Raw genomic sequence first — 16115 nt, forward strand, 5'->3', positions numbered from 1 at the left:
GGCGCCGAGCCCCGCCTCCCCTCCCACCCCGCCAGTTGTCCTGGTGGCGCAGGACGCTAAGCTCTGCATCGCAGGAGCTGAGTGGGTGGGAAGGCCCGTTGCACTTACCGCCCTCCCCCCACCCTCTGCAAGGAAGCTCAGTCAAAAAAAAAAAAAAAAAAAAATCGCGCACCACTCCCCCCTGAGGACAAGGTGCACCCTACGCGTTGCTACTTGTGAATAGAATTAGCATGGCCTAGCACGATGTAGGCTTAAGCTATTGCCCCTCTTTATCCTTGAAAAGAGCATTTTGTATTGAGGCATGTCCTTGTGCATAAAATTACTGTTTTGCCAATCAAAAGACACCCCTACTTCTAGAGTTCAATGTCTGTCTTCACCAGTATGTCAGCAGTACTCAGCTTCCCTCTGTCTCTCAGGTACTTAAGGAGATGAGGCCGACGCCTCCAGGTGACCTTTATTCCATACTCACGCTCAGGAGTATCCATAACTAGTGTTCCTGCCAATTGCTCCCTCCCACAGTGGAGGACACTGGACACCAACTCAGCATGACTACTGATTTGTGGCAGAGCACTGCTGCATGTACAATTCCTTAAAGAAGGCAACTGTGGCATCCCTGTACCTAGTGGACTGAAGACGTCTGGCCCTACAGGCTGAGAAATAGATAATGGTGTTTCACTACAGTTCTCAGAACCATTCACCTGAATGTTAGCTTTTGATCCTATCCCTTTCTTGAACTGGCTGTGAGAATGCTGTGTATTCTTTCCTGCATGACTCAGCGTATCTGTGGAGTGGACTGAACATACTTCTGAATTTTCAAAAATTAAGGGAGGAAATTTGCAGGCCACAGATCTTCGACAAGCTGTCTCTGCATGAAGCAAACCATAGTTGACATCCTGATTCTGAAGCTTGTGAGAACCATGTTGCTTCTTCTGACACACTCTCAGAACCAATGACTTAGTTGTTTCAAATTGTGGGCACACCTAAAGACATAATAAGAAAAAAAACAGTATTTTCCTCCAGACAGAAGAACACCAACCTTATTCTCCTCTCCCACCCATCCCATCTTTCTTCAACATGGGAATTAAATGAGTAAAATTAGCCTGCAGCAATGCAAACTAGTTGTTAGCCAAGCTGGTAAGCAGGAAACAACTCTGAACCTCAAAGTTACATTCTATCCCTGAGAAGTGAGCGGGGTGCAAGTGAACTATCCCTGGGTAACTTAAACATTAAAAAAAAAGAAAAAAAAAAAAAAGAAAAAAAAAAAGCACACAAGACTTTAAATCAGAAGTTTAAGTTGTCCAACAGGCATTAATGCCTTCAACACCTGCTGACTTAAAACATTTCAGAGCTGGATCCTATTTCTAAGCTTAGCAGAATAAGTGAACTACACTACAGTCCAAGTATTCCTGAGCAACTACAGCTACGATTGAGAGTAATACAAAGATAATGTTAATTAGGCCTTCAAAATATCCCCCTGGAAACATGTTTTCTTCAGAGACTCTACAACACAAAGATTAACAGATGACCACAAAGTCAGTTCTACTAAAATCAGCTTTCTGTAGAAGACTGTCAATGAAATACAGATTATTGAGCTTTGAAAGACTTTGGGCACTTATTCAAGACTTGCAAATCCTTCTTTTACAGTAGTCTTTATCTTCCAGGGTCTCAAAAGTCAGGTTCAGTTTCTTGCAATTTGTTTTTACCTAGAGTATTCCAACCTGGATGTGGTTATGACAACCACAAACCCCTTTTAGTCTTCTCAAGTTTCTATACAGTCCCTCAAAAACTAAGTGCAAGCTAATAATGAGTAGTGATTGTGTGCTGTACATCTGAACTGCTTGAACCAAAGCCATTCTTTCAGGAATCATGGCTCTAGTTTCCTAATAATTGTATCCTGGCACAAACTTAAAATAACATAAGTGAACAATTGACTTGGACTTCCTTGCTTCAGAGAACACACCACATAGGCTTTACCAGGAGCCTAGCAGTCAAAAGGATCTAAAAGAGTAGAAATTCAGTTGCCAATGAAACAAGTGATATCCATCCATAGAGGATTCAGGGAGTTATAAAACCTACCAATATTTTCTAATATCTTCAGTGCTGTTGACTTCAAAGAAAACACTGGATATTTAGAAGACAGGACAATATGGTTATTTTAAGCTCTTCTAAACAAAAAGCATACATCTTCACAGCAATTATTTCATGCAGTGTTTCAAAAGCCATAGTACTAACTTACCCATATAAACATTACAGGGTAAAATAATAATAATAAAAAAATCATAAAATCATATGAGTTGGAAGGGATACTTAAAGGTTATCTAGTCCAATTCCCCTGCAGTGAACAAGGGCATCTACTGTTACATCAGGTTGCTCAGAGGCCTAAACACCCTGGCCTTTAATGTCTTCAGGGACAAGTTATTCACTACTTCCGCATAACTTGTTCCAGTGCTTCACTACCCTTATTCTTTATATATGGTTTAAATCTCCTCTTTATCGTTTGAAGCCATTTACCTTTGTCCTATCATAAAAGACGCTACTAAAGAAGCTGTCCCCTTTTATCTTACAGGCTAAAGGAATGTTTCATATGGGTTTGAAGCCACACTGCTTGAGTCTACTTTATAAACAACAGAGACACAACATCAATAAACAGAGCTCCCCTAGGTGATAACTACTGTCATACAGGAATAGTCTGCCTTTGCAGCTCCCATTTTCTTTAAAAATAAATAAATAAATAAATAAATAAATAAATAAATAAATGCAAACATATAACTTTGTATTACAAGATATAAAAAATATGGACTCTTAGGACACTGCAACCAGTCCCCGGAATATTCTTCAGACTATAAAAGGAGATCATGAGAGAGAAACTACTCTAAACACACAGAATGAAAAAGATGGAAATTTAAAATAAATAGTTCTGAAGCAAAGGCCTCTGCTCCCTAAGTTTAGTAGTGTCATATTTAAACAAAACATGTTTTTAAACAGGTAACTTTTAGATTTCAGCAATTTTGAGCAGCAAAAAATTTTCTCAAAAGAAAATTTATTATGTGCAGGATCTCCAATTGCCACAGAAAGCAAGCTTCTTCTTCACCAGAAATAGTTTTTCAGAAGACAAATAGAAACTGTGGTCTGTACACACTATAGTTTTATGCCTTCAAATACGCAGGATTTTTTTTTTTTTTTTAATATTTGGATGTGAAGAAACTCATATGCACTTATTTATGCTTTAGGCCTCTATAACGAATTCAGGTCCATGCCGTTGACTTTCCTTATAAGGACACAAAACTCTCTGTTGCGATGTGGGAGAAAATTAAAAAACCCGTTTTTTGCAAGACACAGAAATTGATAACATATACCAACCCAGGTAGCAGAAGTGTTCTGGTCTACAGGCTTCGTAGAAACACATACTGGATTTTCAGCCACATACAGTGGAGTTTCACAGCAATGGATGGGTCCCTCCCATGGTCTCTCAAGGAATACCAGCTCTGCCTTTCTAGTTTTGTGGGTACGCTTCTTTTTTGGAGGCATCAGACAGTATTACAAAACGACTTTGAAGCCTCATGATGCTTGCTAGAACCAATTGGAGGAGGAGAAAAGCACTCTGAGAAGATGATCAAGCACCCTCAAATCTGTTGAAGATAAACAGAAATGGACTTCAACAATTATTTGGAAACCTCAAATAAAGTTTTCGAACAAAACACTAATACAGTAACATTGTATACACATCTCCATATAGACTGTTACTCACCAGTAGTTTTTACATCCTTTATCAAATTCCAGGCAGATTTAGTATATACATAGTAGATATACATAGTAGAATGGGTAGTTAAGTGCTCTAAAGCTTCAAGAAGGCATAGCCAAATACATTGTGGCATAAACCGTACAAACAAGGCAGAAGTGTCTAAGCAGCAAAAGGAGTCCTGTAGTGTTTTGAACAAGGCATAACATTGTAGAAGATATTATTTCCTTATGAAGATGCATATTTTAAATACACAAGCCATAAAGAAAACTTATGGGAATTTTTTTCATAAAAATACTTTAGAAATAATTTGAAAGTCATCCATGTTTGATAAGACCTGAGTAAAATACAAAAATATAGAACCAGCTACATTCAAAACTGAATTCAAAACTTAAGTTTGTTTTTTCCATTTAGGAGCAGATTGACAAAGGTGAGCAATTTTAAAACCTTGCAAGAAGTACATTTTCTTGTTGAAGATATAAAACTACATAACATTTTAACTGCTTACTACACATTACCAAAACAACTTACAGCCCCCTTAGCAGATCCCATAAGGTTTTGGGATACAGCTTTAGTATTCACAAACCAGTGAAGTCCAGATGCTCTTTTCTGGAGATCTCTGAAATGGCCGCTGAAGCTGCTCTTCCCTTCCCACAGCAAACACGAATGCATGCACCAAGAGCTAAACTTGGCAGTAAAGCTGGAGTCTCACAGGCTCAGGTTATATAACTTCTGCTGAAACGGATGACACACCACCATCAAACTTAATAACAACCTCCTCCACCAGACCATGCAAACCAGGCTCTTAACTGGTTCTGCGGCCAGGCAGAACCCTATCCTACTTAGTAACCGCCCATTGGTCCGCCTCGCTTCGCCCCGCCTACCGCTGCGTTTCACTGGTCCGGGCCGGCACATGATACCAAGGAACCGCCAGGCGCCAAATTCAAACAGGGAAACGATCGCTACTGGGGGTGGAGGGGGGAGGACGGCGACCGCGACCGGAAGTTCTGAAGCTAACACGTCTCCTGCTCGGCTGGGGAGGGGGTGAGTTGTGACCAAGGCTCAGCGTTCATTCCTTGCCGTACTGTGATCTTGGGCTTTCCCTGTGAGGAGCTGGGTTGCCTAGTGAGGTCTGCTCTGAGAGTTCGGAGGCATATGCCTAGATGGAGGGATCCTGGGAGAGCGGGCGGGATTCGCTGGCAAGGGCGTTGGGGTTGGCAGCACTCGGCAGTCCGGGAGGTAAGGGTTGAAGTTTGGAATCGGTGCTTAGCTTTTTTAATTTGCTTAGCTTTTCAGTATCCTGCTTTTTGCTTCGTTCTCATAGCTCTATGGAGTTGTGTGCACCTCGTGTTACTCCCTGCTGCTGAAAGCAGCCTTTGGCCTGTTTAGGAAATTACTTGTTCCTCTCGGGAGTGTGGTTTCCTGGGGGCTGGCTGATAGTTACGCCTCTGTTGTTGTCTTAAGAAGACCTTTCTGTAAGTGAGCAGAGAACCTTGTAAAAGGCTCTGCATATCCCTGAATGCTACAGCCTTCATGTATGTTTCTGTTTCTGGACTTCAGCTGCTGTGCAGCCTCTGAACCCAGTTCTTCCTGCTCACAGAGCAGTTTATCTGATGGATATTTTCCATTTTGTTTCTTTCCAAGTGATTCTTACTGTGAGCTTTATTTTTGTAAAGCCAGTCAAATCTACTAATGCAAAATGCCTTTTTCGTTGTTTGTTTTTGTTCTGCCCACCTTCCCCAATGATAACAATAAGTGTAACTTTTTTTCTTTTCTCTGGTGGCTTGCTGCAAGAGGCAGTCTCTACATCTAATTCTTAAATGGCGTTATATTTTAAGTATTGTTCTCAGATTTTTATCCTGAAAGCAGTATCTGAATTTGACCTCCATTCCTTTCTACTATATAATCTAAATTATTTGTCACCCAAAAATTTGAAATTTAAGTTGTTTACTGCTCTATCATGAATCTATCTAGTGCTACACAAATCTATAGAAGGAATGACTAATGCACTTACTTTGCCTTTATTTTGGTGTGCTAACTTCTGCTTTTATTATATACTTCTAACGTTCAGGGCAATTTCTGCTTCCCACATCTTGTACCAGCTCTTAAATCCATTTTTTGTTTTAGGTCATCATCTGTTGCATACAGCAAAGTGCTATTTCTGTATTCTGGTTTCTCACCCCTCCAGCTTACTGGCTAGTGCTGGTCAAGTCACCTCACAGCTAAGTATTAGCATCTGTAAAGCAGATATCACAGAACTGTAGAGGCTGGAGGGGATATCTAGAGGTCATTGAGCCCAACCTCGCTGTTAAAGTAGGTTCCCTACAGTGGCTCACACAGGGAAGCATTCAGGTGGGTTTTGAATATCTCCAGAGAAGGAGACTCCACAGCCTCTCTGTGCAGCCTGTTCCAATGTGCCATCATTCTCAATAAAGAAATTCTTCCTTGTGTTAGCCTGGAACTTCATATGTTCCAGTTTCTGCCTGTTGCTCCTAGTTCTTCTGCTTTGCCCTCCCTGTTGCCCCTAGTTCTACAGCTTTGCCCCCACTGACTTGACTCCTGTACTTCAGATATTTATAAACAGCAGACTAAAATGAGGAAACTTATTTCTCTAGGTCTGAGAAATTAGAGGTGGTAGATAAATACAGAGCTAAGGAATAATAGAGAAGAAAAACAAAAGGGTATCATAGATACATGGAATTGTAGGGGTTAGAAGTGACCTCTGTAGATCAAGTCCAACCTCCCTGTTAAAGCAGGTTCCTCATACAGGTAGACATCCAGACAGGTCTTGAATATCTCCAGAGAAGGAGACTCTACAACACCTCTGGGAAGCCTATTCCAGTGCTGTATCACTCCGACAGTAAACAAGTTCTTCTTTCTATTAGTATAGAACTTCCTGTTGTCCCAGTTTCTGCCCATTGCCCCTTGTTCTATTGTTACTTGCCACCAAAGAGTCTGCCCCCATCAACTTCACTCCTGCACTTGAGGTATTTATAAGTAGTTATGAAATCCCCTCTCAGCCTTCTCTTCTCTAGACTGAAGAGTCCCCAGGTCTCTCTCAGCCTTTACATATACAGGTATACATGATTTCCTTGTTATTACATACATCATGGCTCTCTGCTTCTGATGCAAATATTTACTCTGCAAATATTTCTCATATCATGCTTCCACAAGCTGTTGATAAAAGAGATAAAGTATATTTTCCTGTTGCCTAGTCAATCTTGTTGTAAACTTTCATTTTTGTTTTTCTTTCTCTGTTTTCTAGCAGCACGGAAATTGCTAAAAACATGTGCGCTGTGAAAGACCTGTGATGTATTGGTTGACCTCTTTTATCTATTCCTACTGTCTGTGCACTTATGTTGTATCTTTTGTTTTGCAGGACTTGTTCCTCTCATTTTCAATGGAGAGTAACTGTATAGATAAATAATGAGGACCAGCCCTCGCAGGCCCTTAATTCTCAAAAGAAGAAAACTGACCCTTCTACAGAAGGAGGTATCCAGTACTTCAGGTAGAGATGAGAACAGTGGTCACAATGAAAAGACATCTAAGCAGGAGCACAGCCAGGAGGACCAGAAGGACAGCCAATGCAGAGACGAAATAGACTGTGGCCTGCAGAAATTTCCAGCGGGAATAAAGATAATGAACCATCCTACGATGCCCAACACACAAGTTGTGGCCATCCCTACTAATGCGGATATCCAGAGCATCATAGAGGCCCTGACAGCAAAAGGAAAAGAATGTGGCAACAATGGGCCCAATAAATTCATTCTCATTAGCAGTGGGGGAACTTCTCGTTCACCAGGTTTGATACTATCACAGCACCTTCACTCAGTGGAGAAACCTGGCACAGTGGCTAGGTCTTCAAATAGTCAAGTAAGAGAGAAGAATATTTTACAGACACCTGATCTTGCTGGAGGATCAATGGTCTGGCATTCAGGAATTGATTCTGCATTTGCACAGAAACAGGAGAACAGTATGTAACCCTTACCCTTTTCTCCTTCTGAAAGATAAAGAGATGCAAATTGGGACAATGAGCATAGTACTTGGATCTCAGTATGCAGCAGTGAAAGTTATTCAATTAACTACAAAGTAGTTGTGCATATGTAATGGAATCTGAGGGATCTTGATGGATATACTTTGAAAGAAATAGTCCTGGCATTTGAAAAAAGCAAAATTTCTGTACTGGATAAAAACAAGTGGGGTGAGTTGGAGGGAATTCTAGTCTAGAAGAACAAAACATGAGGCGAGGGGATCATGAATGGAGTGCCTTAGTCAGTGACAAAAGGGGGCCTAGACCTTTGAAAGAGAAGTGATTCAGACCCTTTTATTACCAAGTAGCAAGTATTTCCTTCTTGGCTGTCTCTTGAAGCTGGTGGGCAAATGTTAGAAATTGGATTGATTTTACTTTGACTTCCTTCTCAGATAATATTTGTATTTGGAATTTAAAACTGCTACAGCCCAAATCTACATAGCTAATCTTATCCCACAGGATAGTGCTGAGAGGAACCCATAGACAGCTCCAGTAGCTGTATTATTAAAAACAACCCCACTATAAATAATAAAACATTAGTTTTCTACTGTTGATGTTCAAAACCATGGAGAATTTTTGATTGCTACTTGGGTTGTGTGCTAGGTTGGAGTTTATGCCACTTTCCTTGACTTTTGTTTACTTAGTTAATCCTTCAGCTAAAAATGCTTGAATTCTCAAAGTGCTGGAGTCAACACTTTCCTGTTTTGGTTGAGAACAATCATTTGGTTTGAATGTCATGATTTGTTTGCTTTAGGAGTTTTTTTTGTTGTTTTTAATGTTACAGCTTTTTTCAGGAATTGGGTAGATACACATGCAATCAGGAACTCAAGGTATATACACGAGAAGCTTTAGCTTTGCAAAACCATCTTGTTCCTATCCTGATTCAGGGATATGTGTTAGTACTTTCCTTTTGGCACTTGAGATGAAGGAAGAGGGTTACTTGTAAATAAGCAGAGCTTTGGGCTTGTTTTCCCAACAGGCAGTGGTGAGACAATGAGCTCTGTGCTGGATAATAGTCTCACTAACATTCAGTGGCTGGGGAAGATGAGAACTGATGGACTAACTCCCTGTTCTGTGAAGCAAGGCATGGAGAAAGAGAACCAGATGCCTCTACGAGAAAGAATGAAGGTAAGTAGGAGAGGACAACAGTATATGCTAAAACTTTTGTTGAGGATGCAATCCATCTGGATTAGAAGATTTGCAAGAACTAGACGTGACAATCTCTAAGTAATCTGAGAACTCCCTTTACCAATTTAAATAGCAGTACAAGGAATATCCAGCCCTTGTCGACTATTCAAGCACTCATACATTGTTTCTTCTGTCTCTCAGACTGAGGATTCTGCTGCTGTTGCCATTCCCTCCTCCTCTTCCTCAAGGCAAGATTCAGTATCAGAACGACCTCCATACTCCTACATGGCCATGATCCAGTTTGCCATCAACAGCACTGAAAGGAAGCGTATGACTCTGAAAGACATCTATACCTGGATTGAGGATCATTTTCCATATTTTAAGCATGTGGCTAAGCCAGGTTGGAAGGTAACAAGCAGGCCATCAAGTTCCAGTTGGCCACAGGGTGAAACTATCATAAGCCTTGCAGCTGAAAATGAAAAGTTGTTTCCCAGCCTGCAGAACGAGATTGAAATTAATTTAAAACCCCACCCCAAATATCTTCTCCTTTCAAATGTTCCATATTTGAATTTTTTTATTCTTTTTCTCATTCCACTTAGGCAAGGTGGTGGGATGTTTGATCACTGAAGTAAGAATGAGGATCTTGGGAATAAAGAGAATAAGAGACTTAATGGTAGAGTTGGCTGGGTTTGCAGTGAATAAGAATGTCCACTTTGGGCTTTGGAATGAAATCTTTCTGCTAGGACAGTCACATTTGAGATAGACCTTTCTGTGCTGATAATAAAAATGCTGTTTTTCAACTTCCTCCTTGTTCCTTTCTCCACAGAACTCTATTCGGCATAATCTGTCCCTCCACGATATGTTTGTCCGTGAGACATCTGCTAATGGTAAAATCTCATTCTGGACTATTCACCCTGATGCCAACCGTTGCCTAACATTGGACCAAGTGTTTAAGGTGAATGCTTCATGCAAAGAAAATGGGACAGCCTATCCAGTCCCTAAATGCCACACTAAACAGATGCATTTTAATTTGAAAGGAAAGTTGATATTCAGTGGCATCAGCCTCTATGTAGAAGCTAAATTCAATTGCTTCTTCTGAAAAATAGATGATCTCTCTATTTGGAGGAAAAAAGAAAAGGTGGCTTTTGCTGCTGGAGCTTCTTTGGGATGCATTCATTCTTCAGGTATCACGCCAAATGTATGAGCTTGTTCGATCTGTTTCCATAGGACTGCTGCAAACATCTAATGAGAAGCTTTCCACTGAATTAGACCAGTATTTCCTCTGTTGTTTGACTAGACACTCACAGGATGAAATTGTTCTATCCCAGCTGGAAATTTAGGAAATTTTTCAGATTTTTTTAAGATGTGTTTAGTCTCTTCTATGTTCTGTGCGATGGGAAGGCAGATTCATTCTCTGGTTTGCTCAGATTATGCTAGATTAATTTGTCCCTTTTTACTGTTGGTAATTTCCTCTTATTTTTCTCCTTCTCACTGCCTTGCTGCCACTAGCCGCTGGACTTGGGGTCAACATCGTCTGAGCACTCTGAATCAGTAAGACTCTGGCCTGGGCCTTGGACTTCTAATCTCCTCTTGCTAGAAAAAGATAAGAGATTTGGGGAGGGGAACAGAATCACTGTTGCACATGATCATACAGCTCTGTACAGCCATTTTTGGGGAACGGAGTCAAGCTAATTACCTTCAAGTTATATGTCTGGTCTACAGCTGGCAAGAGCTGTACAGTTTTGAGCAATGAGAAGTCTACTGCTAAAATAGGCTGCAGTGGACAGCTTTCTGAGACTTCAGAGAGAGCTGAGACAGAGGGTTCAGGTACAATCTTCACCTCTGTGAAAGCAGTCCCAGCCTGTTCTGAGTTTCAGAATCAGGGAGGATAGGATCTCTCTGTGCTCCTTTTTAGCTTTTGGAAACCAGCTGTACTGTGAAGGATAAACCTGTTTGCTGTCTCTTGAACTCGGCAATTTTAACAATGATGGATTTTTCAATGAATTAATCAGACCCTATTTGTCACCACTACAGCCCTGGGCCTCATTCCTTCTGCTTAGACCATTGGCTCCTCCAGTGCCTCTGCTTGGTTTTCAGGTCTATGGTTTGTATAGAGATAAAATACACAAATAAATGTATGCTAATCACATTTCTGTACTGAGGACACCCAAACAAGGTCAGCTCTACTGCAGAGTCTGTTGTTGGAGCAGCTCTGTCATATCATTTCTGTTTCTGTGTGAATTTTTAGTAGCTAGCCTTGAGATGGCATGGCTGTAAAACAGCAAGTATCACAGAGATAACACCCAGCACTCATGCTGGCTCTAGTGGCTGCTTTTTCTGTATTAGCTCAGTACAGGCTTCTGATTTGCAGTTCTGAACAAGGCAGCAGAACAACGATGAATCCTTTTATTCTTCTCTCTCCTCTTTCTTATTTCACAATGTTTGCAGCAGCAAAAGCAACATGTTCCAGATCCCCAGAAGAATATGGGAAGCAACAATAGCAGCAAAACTGAACCCCAAAATGCACGTGAGTGTCTACTTCAGGCTAGACTAAAAAGAATAATTCCCATAAATTTCAGGTGCTTTCACAGATTTCCATAGGATTAAAATGTTAATTGTTATCCAGATTTGCCTGCTTAAAGGCTTCCTACAGCTGCTCCCATCCCTCAGCTCTGGAGCTAAAAGTAGTGCTGCTGTCTCTGAGAGAGGATGTGATAGAAAGATGGAGGGAACTAGGTGCTCAAACCAAGTGACAACAGAGCTTGCCCCAGTTTGAGGTCTAGGACCTATAAAAAAGGCTATATTTTGCTCTTCATCAGGGCTTCTGTCTTGGGATTTGTATCCTCAAAACTAGCAAAGAAGGCAAATGAAAGTAATTGATCAAATGGTTATCTGGAAGTATTTAGAAGCACTTCCTGTTAGGTGTCTGGTTCACCATATGTGGTGAAAGAAGGGTAGAAGGCTAGCAAATCTATTATTTTCTTTTCCAGGACGAAAGATGAAGCCTTTGCTTCCTCGCATCAACTCCTACCTTGTTCCGATCCAGTTTCCAATGAGTCAGCCTCTCGTCTTGCAGCCTTCTTTGAAGGTTCCTGTATCTGCGGTACAGGGAGCGTCCCACAACAGCTCAGAGACCTTCCGAAGCAATAAACGTGTGCGCATTGCTCCAAAGGTTGTTTTCTTTGTTTTTGTTTTTTTTTCCTTCTTTGTAGGAGACTGGTGAAATGAGTGTTTGTGTTTTGTATGGTTTGTTTTCTACATAGCTATTTTCTTCCATGGACTGGTTTTTCTTTTACGCATCTTTACTGGGTCCTCCAAGCATGTAAACTTCTGGCTAGGTGACAATACTTGGTTTTCCTTTTCTGTCTCTATTGTGACTATACTTGCTAGTTGATTTGCTGTATGTATGTTACTTTAATTCACTAGAGGAGTGGGTGCTCTGGATTGAAAAGTCCAGACCATGTTTCTTCCCTGCTCAGATGAAAAGAAACAGGACTAGAGGAAATGGCTTTCTTTTGCCCCTGAAACACTCAGATACTTTTTTATAGTTCTAAAGAGGAAGCTGTGTTATAAGGCATTGCTTCTGAAAGAGCATTTATTTACAAGTATAACATCTTTCTAGAGGCTTCTAATAAATGTTTTTTGCTAGTTTTGTGGAGTTCCTTGGTGTTCTGAGCTGAAGAAAAAATGTAATCGAACAGATCTTTCTCTTTGTGTCTCAGTGACTGTCTCAGACACTTAGGCATCGTTAGGCTTCATCTCGTTCCATTCTTTCTAGCATTGATTCTGTTTTCCTTTATGCATCTGCTCATTTATATTCTCTCCTGCTATGATTTCTTTTCTCCTGTGCATTTTTCTTTCAATAATGTTTTGATAATTCTTTTATTTTTCCTTGATTTCTATGAAATATGACCTCATTCTTTTTGTTATTGCATACATAAATAGTGTAAGGAGGATCAAACACAGAAATGTTAAGCTGCCTGTCCTAGAAGCTGCTCGTAGCAGATGTACTCTAAAGGGTGTAACTTCAAGACAATTAGCTAAAATCCTTCCCATTATGATCTGTAGATTTGTCTGTGTCAATTTCAAAGGTAGATCAATGTCTAGCTGTTATTATTGCTACCTCACTATGAAGATCCTCCTGTTATTAGTCCTGCTGTCCATAGTTGCTGGTCTTTCTTTTCTATCTTCCACTGTCATTTGCATTTTGAGTGGTTAAAATTCTTGTTTACTGACAGCATGTCACCTGTTTTTTTTGTAGATGTCTCTCTCTATTGAAGAGTCACCCTCTTTACCCATGGCTGTGGCCAAGGAGGAGAGCCAATTTGATGAAGGATTTTTTTCCCCAACACATTCTCTGAAGGAGAACAACCCTCAGCTTGGTGAGGAATCATCTTCTTTCCCTGAGGCACTCTGTATTAAGGAAGAGGAAAGCTCACAACTGGGGGACTGGCTGTCCCCTTTTGCTTCAACCATAACTGTAAAGGAAGAGCCAGACTTGTTTGTCCCAGTCTCAGCCATGACAGAAAAGAAACGTTTCACTATACTGAAGTCACCATCTAAGGGTGTTTCTGACGCATTAGTTATAAAGAGATGTGAGAGGCGGGAAATGAGCAGATCCAGAAGGAAACAGCGCCTAGCACTGCCTTGCTCAGAAGAGCCTGTCGTTATCTTTCCAGAGAGCAATGAATTTGATCATCCGTTCCAGTTAGGGGCAGACCTCCCCTTACTGCAGGAAAACCAGCCTCTAGAGAATGTATCACAGCTGAGATGCCTGCAGGAGGAAGAGGGGCCTTTTAAAACACCAGTCAAAGAGATGTTCAGCAAGTTGCCAGTTTCTTCCACTCCCTGCAAAGTCCCGGCAACTACTACCCCTCCACTAGGGGGCCTTGACCCCTGGAAGTCTGCATCATCAGCCAAGAGAGGTAATGAGCTGGATTTCAGTCCAGTGAGAACCATTCAGCTGCCGATCACACCCTTCCAGGAGAACCAGGACTTGCTGGGTTTTAACAGCACGCCCCTTAAAAATCCTCTCCCTGAGTCCTCTTGGGAATTGCTCAATACGGAATCTAACGACACAGTGCACAGACCCCTCACAAGCTCTCCATCTTTTATTCACAAATCTACTAAGCAGTTGCCCCTTGAACTACCAGCCTCTAGTCTTACTGAAAACCGATCACTCATGGAGGGCCTGATTTTGGACACCATGAATGACAGTTTGAGCAAAATCCTTTTAGATATCAGCTTTCCTGGTCTTGAGGATGAAAACTTAGGAACAGACATTAGTTGGTCTCAGCTTATACCTGAACTGAAGTAAACTGTCTAGAAGACTGAATTTGGCTTATTTGGATTTTACAGAAAGCACTCCTCTTCCGAGATCTGTTCACGTAATCAAAAGCAGACAGTCTTTTTAGACAATTCCTTCATTTGTGGGAGTACTGACTCCTGCTAAGCTGGGAAATGGGCCGGTTGGCTGCTATGAGCTGCCTTTTTGAGCTGCAATGGACTATTTTATGTGGGTCAAGATAGAAGCTCTCTAATCTGGTGCTAGAGTGGAGAGTCCCTGGAGAGGGGTTAGCATCTAGATAGCCCTGACCAGCCCTGGCTAATCGAGGTATGAAAGGAAACGGGTACATCCCTCAATTATGTCCAATAGAAAGGCTCTGAGCACTTCCACCTTCTCTGTCCTTACTTTTACTTTGTTCTCATCTTATTTAGCATCTTCTGTGTAGGTTTAATGGCTTTAAGCCCCATATATTCCCTAAATTACTAGCCCTTTATTACAATAGTAATTTTATTCTTGTAGAGTTGTTAGGGGAATATTTGAGTTGGTAAACGATTTAGCTTAGCGTTGTCCATATGTTCCGCCTGCCCTGTATTTCTCTAGATGAGAGCCCAAAATACCATTTTCTTTTAGTCCAAAAACACATTGGCCTTGAAAGTTGCCAAGGCAGAAATCTGAAGAATCATCTATATGTGACTGAGTGACTACTCAAGCTAAATAGGAAAGAAATTGTTAACTGGATTGCAGCATGAAATCTTGGTTCATTTTTCCTTCTCAGCTCTTCTTCCCTTCCCAGGCTGGAATGGAGGAGAGCTGTAACTCTTTTGGTTCCATAGTCCTATTAATATGTACGTAGAGGACTTGGTGGAGTCACAGTTGCAGTAAGATGGATTTCTACAGAATGGTTAAAGCAGCTTTCATTTCAGACATCAGCTGAAAACGTGAAACAGAACCTGTAAAGTGAATACTGGTATTTTCACTGGCAAGTGACCCCTGGGAATGAAAGGTATGTTTCTCCCATTGCAATAGGGCTACTCTTCCCACTTCTTTAGATCTCATGTCAAAAGAGGAAATGGCCATGGAAAGACCTAATCCTTCTGCTTCCAGACAAATGATGACTCGTGCATCTACATACTCAATAAAGTTTTTGCAGGAGCGCAGCTGAGTATCATCTTTCCTGCAGCCACTTTTAGCAATGTGCTTTGGCTGGACCACGGTATGAACACATGCTTTTGCTTGCCTTGTCGTGGGCTTTAGCCTTGGATCTTAGTTCTGGGGAAAGAGACAGGTTGCTGTGGGAGGGGAGAGTATCAGTGTGTTGATACTCTCTTGATAATGTGTTTAGTACAAATCTGCATTTCTAAGACCCACTCCATACAGAGGTGCTGTTTTGTGAGAAGGGGTTGTTTATGAAATAGCTTCAGTAGCAGTCTAAGCAACCACAGCCACGATCTGGGCAAACTTCAATGTGTGTATCACTACTTACAAGACATCAGTAGAAACACCTTGCCTCAGAATCTTCCCCAGGTCTTAGTGACCTTTCTTGGTACGGTGCCAATGACAGTTCCTGAAAGTCTCTTTCTGCCTGACGTCAGTAAGTTATCCTGAAATTTTCTTTTACCTCAGGCAACATAATTTCTTGGAATCTCTTTGTCCTACCTGAAGCACTGAGGGTAGGAATGAAATTCCTTTAAGCAGTCATAGAGCTTGAAAAGCTATAAGAAATCAAAAAGGAATGGAGAGGCCAAGCATGTACTTTAGGTTTTTCACCCACAGCTGTATCACAAGAAGCTCCACTACAGATGCTGAGGGAAAGCGCGTTAGGTTGAATTCTCTGTTTTGGAATTCAGGATATGTCTGTCTAATGCATGTGTGATCTCTGGTCTGTCTTACACAATGATCTGGTACGAAACACGGAGCAAGTCCACTTCTGG

At 41.2% G+C, this 16115-nt stretch overlaps 2 protein-coding genes across 8 annotated transcripts; one reads left to right on the plus strand and one right to left on the minus strand.

Moving 5' to 3' along the window:
• Positions 1-106: 106 nt before the first annotated feature.
• Positions 107-4600, minus strand: RHNO1 (RAD9-HUS1-RAD1 interacting nuclear orphan 1). 2 transcript variants are annotated; one of them, XM_085234574.1, is made up of 3 exons: positions 4326-4600; positions 3361-3629; positions 107-980 (listed from the first exon to the last, which is right to left on the minus strand). In XM_085234574.1, the coding sequence occupies exons 2-3, from the start codon at positions 3526-3528 to the stop codon at positions 354-356; spliced, it is 795 nt and encodes a 264-aa protein (XP_085090700.1). In that variant the 5' UTR covers positions 3529-3629; positions 4326-4600; the 3' UTR covers positions 107-353. The 2 variants fall into 2 exon arrangements, with proteins under 2 accessions (XP_085090700.1, XP_085090694.1); XM_085234568.1 differs by having other exon boundaries at positions 4271-4600.
• Positions 4601-4627: 27 nt separating this feature from the next.
• Positions 4628-15341, plus strand: FOXM1 (forkhead box M1). 6 transcript variants are annotated; one of them, XM_085234291.1, is made up of 10 exons: positions 4628-4783; positions 7119-7712; positions 8749-8897; positions 9099-9305; positions 9724-9852; positions 10004-10081; positions 10407-10448; positions 11346-11424; positions 11888-12069; positions 13159-15341. In XM_085234291.1, exons 2-10 carry the CDS (start codon positions 7166-7168, stop codon positions 14212-14214), a joined length of 2469 nt encoding a protein of 822 aa, XP_085090417.1. In that variant the 5' UTR covers positions 4628-4783; positions 7119-7165; the 3' UTR covers positions 14215-15341. The 6 variants fall into 6 exon arrangements, with proteins under 6 accessions (XP_085090417.1, XP_010715486.2, XP_031411433.2 ...); XM_010717184.4 differs by lacking the exon at positions 10004-10081 and having other exon boundaries at positions 4629-4783; positions 10407-10500; positions 11335-11424; XM_031555573.2 differs by lacking the exon at positions 10004-10081 and having other exon boundaries at positions 4629-4783.
• The last annotated feature ends 774 nt before the right edge of the window (positions 15342-16115 follow it).

Source organism: Meleagris gallopavo, chromosome 1, assembly GCF_905368555.1.
Source record: "Meleagris gallopavo chromosome 1, MGAL_WU_HG_1.1, whole genome shotgun sequence".
NCBI classification, from domain to species: Eukaryota; Metazoa; Chordata; class Aves; order Galliformes; family Phasianidae; genus Meleagris; species Meleagris gallopavo.